The sequence below is a fragment of the Strongylocentrotus purpuratus genome, unplaced genomic scaffold (genome assembly GCF_000002235.5).
Source record: "Strongylocentrotus purpuratus isolate Spur 01 unplaced genomic scaffold, Spur_5.0 spur5_scaffold_2, whole genome shotgun sequence".
Classification (NCBI taxonomy): domain Eukaryota; kingdom Metazoa; phylum Echinodermata; class Echinoidea; order Camarodonta; family Strongylocentrotidae; genus Strongylocentrotus; species Strongylocentrotus purpuratus.
This window is the reverse complement of record NW_022145605.1, coordinates 39,572,419-39,581,494: the sequence shown is the minus strand read 5'-3', so window position 1 is coordinate 39,581,494 and position 9,076 is coordinate 39,572,419. Positions and strand designations below refer to the sequence as shown.

Sequence of the window (9,076 nt, the reverse complement as noted above, 5' to 3'; positions counted from 1 at the left end):
TTCATTCAACGTATTGTCTTGCTTCTCAACAAGTCTGTGACGTAGGCTTTAAATCTTAAGGCGTATCAGAATGATATCAAAGGAGGTTTAGTGAATTGCAGAAGAATCGATACAATAGGAATGTTTTTGTCAAAGAGGCTTATTGTTAGCTCTTTACACCCTAAGCTGATCATCTAGTTTAGCAAACAAGTACGTAACGAGGTCTCCTACCCTCTCCAGTGGTCCTCAACCATTGATCGACAGAGCAGTATGGGGTAAGGAGGATTGGACCTTTTTAGTTAAACCAATCAAGTATGAAACGAGATAATATTGCTGTATTATGGAACGCTGGATTTCGTTATTAGAGTAGTACAAGACAAGGAAATACAAAAAAAGAGGTTGAAAACTACCCGAAACAGCTGTTTTTCGAAATAGTTTTTAAATTATTTATACACACATTTTCCTCTCTCTTTGCTTGCTTTCCTTGTTCCCATTTTCTTACCCCCCCCCCCCCTCTCTCTCTCTCTCTCTCTCTCTCTTTCTATTATCTTGTGGAGCGGGCAGGGGGGGGGGGGGGGTCCTCTCTCTAAGAAGACAAAATGTGGCCTATGTTAAGTAAAGTCAAGAGAAAATGGGTGCGAACTTGTATTCATGTGCCTTCCCCGCCCCACACCCGCACTCTGCACGTCCTCGATTCGATAGTATGGCTATATTACTTTTTTTAAACACTTTTGCTTGGCCTCGAAATAAATTGTATCCAAAAAGTTGGCTGAATTTCTGAGATTGCTAAAAACTTGTGAAAGGGGCATTGCACTCTTTTCCTGCACTGTACACGCTATTGCCATTGGAACGTGAATTAAGGGTGCTTGCAAGACAAAGTGACGAGTTGAGATTGCCTGATAGACGATCTTTTTTTCCCGCAGGCACCTTCGTGTATCTCCTTCGTTAAGTATTTATAAGATCAATAATGCAACTTCGCAAGCCGCGATCCATACATCAGTACTCTGAGCTCAGCCGAGCGCAGATGTGATCTTTTCTTTGGCGCGCGGCAGACAACTTGCGGAATACGGGATATTGATTTGCTATTGGTCCCCTTCTTGATTTGTCATTCTCATCGATAGCCACCCACGGCTCTTGCTTGACAACGCTTGGTTGTTTACACTTTCTATTCCTTGATCCACAATGGATTAGGGGTGAGAGTATGCAAACTTCTTCGACGCCTTCATAGTTGCCTCCAGCTTATTGTCGAGATATCATATACACTTCTTTCATCTTGAAAATATATTTTCGACGCACTCGTCACTGGAATTGGATCTAATAAAATGGGAAATTATTTTGTGTCGAGAAGACAAGAATTTTGCAAGGACTTTTTGGCATTGATACGCTATTAGATAAGAGGACTTAAACACGTGTAATTATGCCGGTATTCTGACCACTAGAATCCTGATATCAATTTAGGAGAACTCTACAAGGAAAATAATACGAGGTCGTATACTAAATCAAAGGATATTGTGAACAGACTGTTGGTAAGTAGTTTCCATATAACTTTATGTTATATTCTTATGCATAAATTTATGTAGATATAATTGTCGGTCTGTATTATGGTCGAATGTGTCTACATTTCTGATTTCAATACTATGTAAATGTAGGAAACGTAAAATTATAGATGCGTCCATTCAGTATTATACAAAAACAATGTTGCATTACTATGAATAGGATGTTTTACATTAAAATTATCATTATGAATGGCCTACTCACGACTTCTTTTCATATGTCACAAAGTTTGAGGGTATTTGCCCCAAAAATGGGATAAATAGATTATAGAATAATGGCCTACCGTAGACATTTCGGAGTTGGGTACCAAAACAACCGTTTCATTTCATTTCATTTCATTTCATTTTTATTGTTTTCATTTCAAACAAAATACAATACATAATAACGAATACAATGTAAACATCCATGGAGATTAATGGGATATTACTCCATCGTTCTATCATCCAAATTTAGAGCTTGATTATACACGTACAACAATATTCAATCTTATTCGATGAATGGATTTTTTTTTTTTTTTTTTTTTTGCATTACTTTATACCAAATGATATAGTTGTAAATTTCGTTAACTTTATTAGGTCTTTTAATGTTATAGCTTGATTATACACGTACAACAACCTTCAATCTTATTCGATGAATCGATTTTTTTTTTTTTTTTTTTAAATTGCATTACTTTATACCAAATAATATAGTTGTAAATTTCGTTAGCTTTATTAGGTCTTTCGATGGTTAAAGGATAGACAAGAGTCGTAAATAGTACTCGTAAACATTTGGGGTTATAAAGTTTTAACTTGAACATAACGACGCAATATTGCATTGCTATCATCTAATATTGACAGAGGAGGAGATAAACTCAGTTTAAATGAATGTAATCACTTCTTAATGGAACTATTTAACACTATTAATTCAAAAGGAAGAGGCCTTTATTCGTAGGGAACGAAATATAAAACAATTCAAGTTTCATCAACTCTGACTATCAAGTCCACCATTTTTTTTTTTTTTTCACAATGACCAAAATTAGAAATTAGTGCTACATGCCTTGAAATAACAGAATACATAAAAGATGCGTATCTGATACTGGATCACCTATTTATTCATTTATTTTCCGATAAATGTTCCTCTCAGTTTTCTTTTAATAGTTCTTATCGTGCAAATTTACGTATTATGTATCAAGTAATTTGGGTTAAGGATTCACCTGTCTTGAAACCTGAACCTCTTATAATATTTCAAACACTTCATCTGAAATATTAGCCCCACAGATGTCATATTTCATCTCTTTAGAACCAGAAGGGCATATCATTTCGTACAGAGTTAACGCCCTTTTGACTTCAAATTTATAATTTATGAGTTATAGGATATCAAAATAATCTCGGAATATACAGAATATACATCCAGTGCCACGCTGAGCTGCACTGCATAAGAGTATTAGTCCTATAAAATCACTATGCAATATCTCTTCTTACCATAAAACCTAGGAATGCTATTTTCTTATCAATCTTTCAAATAAAATGTCTGATTGTTATTGTTCTTATCTTTTCTAAATGTATAATTCTTCTTTTTATGTAAAATTATTTGTACAAGCATGTTTTGATTGCTTTAATAAACCATTTTAAAATGTAATGGAATTTATCATAACAGTAGTTTTCTGACGTTTAAAATAACAATAATTTAATTTAATTTATACTCTGAACATACTAAACCCTGGTCATCTTACTAGCAAAGAATTTCTCCCCGTGTACTTGCATTAATTATGCCTAATTTCATGTCGTAATGCATAATATTGTATTTAAACATAATAATAGTGTGCAAACATAACAAGAAGACTAGGAAATAAGTCTTCTATGTTTTGTAAGTACATCAAAACACGACATTTTGGGAAGAGAGGAACATTTACATATTCCATACACTTAATTATACCATACGTGAAATAATAAACCATTTATAATGTAGTAGACCCACGGGTAATTCAAGTGGTATTTCATTGCAATGACACTTATATCATTAACGTCTCGAGAGATTGCATGTTTACTTTGGCTCGTCGCCAAGCAACGTCCTCGTATAAATTACGCTGTCGCCATGGTAATGAGTGATCGAGCAGAAATTACAGGTCTAATTTCTCGAAGAGAATATAGGCTTGGCTACATCGGTATCACACGACGATAATGTGATTTCTTTCCGCCACAGTACTTCAAGAACACCTGCAAGATTTGGCCTTAATCTTAAGTGTTGCTGTTGTTGCTGTTTGTTAAACTCTCTTTTGACGGGGGGGGGGGGGGGGGGGTGGGTAGCAGGTGATATCGATAAAGTCAAGCCAATATTCCTTACAATATGAAGACGTATCAAGAGTCTATATAAATGCTCACAATTTGATGACGGACAGATAAACTTTCCAATAAAATTTACGGGAGGAAAATAATAGGACGGCTTTATGTGCCGTACAACACGTAAGAGAATAAATAAAACAGACACTATTTGTGACTTTGTCGCTTTGAAAAAAAATTAAAAAGTATGGCTTCGGCCAGAAATCTTTTTATTTAGCTTAACAAAAATGATATTGATACAATGACGTCAAAAATTAATTTGGAAATTCACAAATATTTTGAAATTAGTTGTGCTAAATATTTTGTTTTCTCTCTTTCTCTCCATGCAGATCACATAAACTGGCATCCATTTATTCATCGCCTGTATTCGGCATGCGCACAATGTTGCTCTGAAACCCAACCCATTGATCGGGCAGTATAGACTCATTCATTTCATCTTACCCTGAACTTTCTCAATACCGACGTCTAGTAGGCAGACGACCACCATGTTGCGTATCTTCGTCGTCTACAACAAACTCCGTCACACCTTCGACACTGATGGTGACGACACCATCGCCTCCTTGAGAGAACGCGTTTGCGACACATGTCAGATCGATACGCGAGGAGGGAAAAACGGAGAGCAGAAATTCGTCGTACTTCAATACCAGGTAGGATGCAGATATTTGTTCAAATATATCAAATGGGTAGTACTGAACTTACTCTTACATCACATGTCATGGTACTTCAAGCACTAAGATTATTACGACTTTGTATCAATAATTTGAATAAAACTAAATTTTGTCTGGCATTTGAATGAAAATAATCATCATTACATTTATACAACCTTATTGCCACGAGTCATTGAAATTTTCAAGCGGTATAAAGGGTCCATAACGAGTAAAAAAAAAAAAAGTTTGATTCACTTTGCTACCAAGACAGCATAAAATTAAATCGGAACCAAGGAATCCGCCCACCTCCAAAATGATAGGGGAGGTGATGGTGGCAGCAACCAACACCCTGACCTGAAGTGATAAATAGATTGGGATGAAATTATGTAACGGATCATGACATGCACTGACCCCTCAACACTAATGTGTTAAAATATCACTAACCTTTTTCATAATTCTGTTTGCATTCCTAAAGGGAGCTGATCTGCAGGACACTTGGAAGTTGGGAGACATCGGTGTTGTAGCTGGTTCCACATTGCGATGTTTCCTCCGAGAAGAAATCACACCCAAGCTGTTCGTCTACTGCGTCTATAACGACGAGAAAGTCGAAATCCTCGAAGAAGTCCGGTTCGAAACGGACTACGTGGCGGCGCTCAGGTCGATCATCTCCCGTCGCATCGGCCTACCGGTCACCGTCTACCGTATCCTGGATCCCAAAGGCAAAGAGATGTACGACGGCAATCTCCTGCAGATGTACGACATCGCCATCGGTTGCACGGTGCGACTGGAGACGTGGGATGGCTGGAATGATTTCCTCAGAGCTGCTTCTATCGGACATACCTCGCATGTCTCCCACAACCTTTCTCAGGACGAATCCATCGCGAAGTTCCAGATGCGTGTGGCTCTCTTCATCGCAGCCCACTACGGTCACATGGACCTGGCCTCCGCCATCTTGAAATGGGGTTACAGATCGGATGAAGCCATTGGTGAGCATCCTACAAAGGAATGGTGCGCGAGTACACACGTTGAGTCGAAGAAAACAGCCGTGCACGAGGCATCCGAAAATGGACAACTGAGTATTCTCAGAATCTTTGTCTATAACAATATTTGTTGCGTGACCTGCAAAGATGGTAACGGTCTTACTGCTCTGAACGTCGCACTCAGAAAACAGAAGCGTGAGGTCGCTCTTTATCTGCTCACGAAACAATGGTCAAATGTACAATACAGTGCCTTGATATTGCCTCTCACAATTTTTTCCAAGGTCCGAAAATGGTGTGATCGGGCCAAGGACAAAGTTCTGTTGGTGCATGGACCAGATAAGTCGAGTACGAAATACAAGAGGACAACGCGACAGCCAGGAGGGCTTTGTGGTGAAGGGGTCTATGTGGATGGATTGGTCACAAGCAGCATGAATACGAACCCTAAACGTGGCTCCGAGATTAGTCGGACGAAAAAGAAGAAGCAGAAAGAACAGCGACGGTTAACGACGGCAATGACTAGCTTTACCGGTGTCACGGGTTCTTCGTCGCCAGATCCAAGACTCCCGAAAATATCTGGCGTCAGAACTCCGACCTTGGTTGCCACGTACCGTGAACGACTTCGAAGCAAAAATGAGGATGATGACGAAAACGACGGGGAGATATCCAATGAAGAGGGTAAATTTGCAGAGCTTCGAGGAAAAATACGACCAAGGAGCAGAAGCTTCAATCATGAAAAGACTCTTGCTCTGCCAAAGATCGGTCAAAAGTCCCGACCTCGTAGTTCATCGCAACAAGAGAACGGCCTGCTTGTGGATGTTCGAGCCGTAAGTGCAGCTGCAAGTTCAGTAGACATTGGTGCAGAGCGAAGTAAGATAGCGTACATACAAACCACTGGGACTGGGAGCAGACGATCCCGAAGACCTAAACAACAACCGATTTTAGAATCAGTTACCGCAAAATCCACCGTGTTCGAACAAAATCCAGCGAAAGCGAAGAAAGAATCGAGGTTTGATCGCATGGACAAGTTCCGAAGACAACGCAAAAAAGCCAGTAAGATGGATAGTAGTATACCTCTGCCGCCCGTCAGCAAGAATACCATTAATCGGCCGTTTTTCTTCTCCCAAAGCGACGATGAGAACATCCCTCGTCTCACCGTGGACCTCTACGAGGAGGTGAACGGGAAGACGACATGGGAGCGTGCTCTCGAAGCGCTCACCATCGCTTCGATGTTCGAGGAAAAACCGTGGTTGCAGCGGGTCAGGATGGCAATGGTGCTTTCAAGGAATCACGTCAGGCGAATCAAGAGCCTTCAGCGATCACCGTCCAGCAATGATCAAATCAAGAGTGCTATGAGCGGGGGAAGCAGCTCCAAGAAAGTAACAGTCGCCGATGACCTAGTGGTCGATCACGAAAGTGTGAACTCAAGAGGTGGGGGTCGAGTACAAGGGGAGGAAGAGAGAATTATCAAATCGGCCGTTAATCACTCTCAAGAAACATCGCATACAGCCGAAGTTAGCTGAAATTTAATATTTAGTATGATAATGATCATTTAAATGCACCTTTGACTAAGCCGATTAAGTATTAGATAGGGAAAATACTATCACATTGTATTTTGCATTTATCAGAATATAGATTCACTTTAAATTTCAAATCTCCAATATCAAATTTCCAAATTCTAAATATTGCGAGCGAGCAAAGCAAGCGAGCAAAAGCTTGATATTAATTTGATGAAGATTAGATTTTTAAATCGAAAAACACAAACCAAGATATAAAACAGAAACGGGACACCTTGCTGCTCAAGGTTGCGCTTAGGTGGTGGTCGTCAGAATACTAGAAAAATATCGAAGAGGGATATTAAAAATAAATAAATAAATAGGGCTACATGCAGTCCCAGCTCATCTCGTTCGCTTTTGTCTTTGTTAAGGTCTCATAACCCACCATTAATCACAAAATTTCATGTGAAAGTTAATTACTGAACTTGCCGTCAATAAGTCTTATTCCATTGTAGTATTAGATGAGCAAATGAACGTGTGCTTATGAAATCAAAATGCTGTTGAACCTGAGGAGCACATTTCATTAAAGTCAATTAATTTTTTTTAATTTTTTGTTGTATTTACATGTATATTCTTATCAATTAATGCCAAAGATATTGTATATAAAAGTTGGATTGTTTAAAGTTGTATTTAATGCTCAGATAAACTTGCGACCCCTCTGTGACTTATATTATAATAAATAATCATGTGGATTTACAATACTCCTGTCAAGGCGTCACTGCCCCTGATTTTTTTTTTTTTTTTTTTTTAATACTTTTTTTGTATTTGCTTTTATATTCATTTTTAGGAAAGTGTTGCACATAAAAGAGAAACGGTGTAGGCTGTATGCTAAGGAAAGAGAGGGATAGAGATAAAGAGAAAACTGGAGAGAAGGGGTGTGTGAGTGAGAAGGGATAGAGATAAGAGAAAACTGGAGAGAAGGGTGTGTGAGTGAGAAAGGTGATAACATATTGAAAAGAAAACTTAATTCTACTTTTCTAGTCGATCCTGAACATTCCCCTACTGGATCATTGACAAGTTACCGTAAATATGTGGCCTGCTGTAACGTTGACAAATGAAGAGAATGGGCAAAGAGAGTGGTAGAGAGGAAGCAAAATAATTATTTTAATTTTAGGGATAGAGATCGAATGAGGGGTCGGTGGAGGGGTCGGTGGAGGGGAAAAGATGAAGAGAGAGAGAGAGAGAGAGAGAGTGTGTGTGTGAAAGAAAGAGAGAGAGAAAGAGAGAGAAAGAAAGAGAGAGAGACAGAGAGTGAAGGAGTGTGAAAGAAAAGAGAGACATGCTGAGACAGTGAAAGTGAGACGGAAACTGAGATGCGGAGAGACTCGATGTCAACTACTTAATAACAAATATCGAAACACAAAGTACTGAACTATAGAAAAGAAAGAAGCGATAGAATTCCGTTTTACTGATAGACCATTGTTTAGGAATTAGAAACCCTTCCTTTTGTCGCTGTTCACAATGCTTCGACGCCTTAAGTATATATACCCCAAGGACCAAGCCGAGGAAAGAAACTTATCGTTAAAGTCTAAAGAACCTCGTAAAAGGGAATTAATTTAAGATTTATACAGTGGTTCAGAAAAAGGAGAGAAAATGTACTCTAGTTTCAATGAGAAATAATTGAACAGGCCATCTACCCGTCAACGGTAACGGAGGGTTTAAGTGGGAATGGAATGGGCCCTGTGTCCCTGTAACGATAAGGGGTACGATTATTTGTATCTCCCTAGAATCGTAACTCCTTCAATCAATCTGAACTCAACAACTGATTGGTTAGATCATAGTTAATTTACCTACTTTCTTAAGGCACACTGTCCTACTTGTCTCTACTTGCTCCCTCTATATAGAAACTTCCAAATCGGTGCCTGTTGGTCCCCCATGATCCTCTTTTTCTTATGTTAAATGAGAGCTGAGTTAATGAAAAAGCCACCTGTCACAGTGACCTCGATGGCTCACTGGGTGGTCTAATCCCTTCTTGCTGAAGTAGTAACGCCTCCCTTTAAAATCCGATTTGAAAAAACTAAAACCCAGCTTCAGGATCAAATTTG

At 39.0% G+C, this 9,076-nt stretch overlaps 1 protein-coding gene across 1 annotated transcript; it reads left to right on the top strand.

Moving 5' to 3' along the window:
• The first annotated feature begins 1,000 nt into the window (after window positions 1-1,000).
• LOC587133 (protein ANKUB1) lies at window positions 1,001-7,732 on the top strand. Its single transcript, XM_795338.5, has 3 exons — window positions 1,001-1,505; window positions 4,181-4,498; window positions 4,974-7,732. Exons 2-3 carry the CDS (start codon window positions 4,337-4,339, stop codon window positions 6,996-6,998), a joined length of 2,187 nt encoding a protein of 728 aa, XP_800431.3. The 5' UTR covers window positions 1,001-1,505; window positions 4,181-4,336; the 3' UTR covers window positions 6,999-7,732.
• Window positions 7,733-9,076: the final 1,344 nt, after the last annotated feature.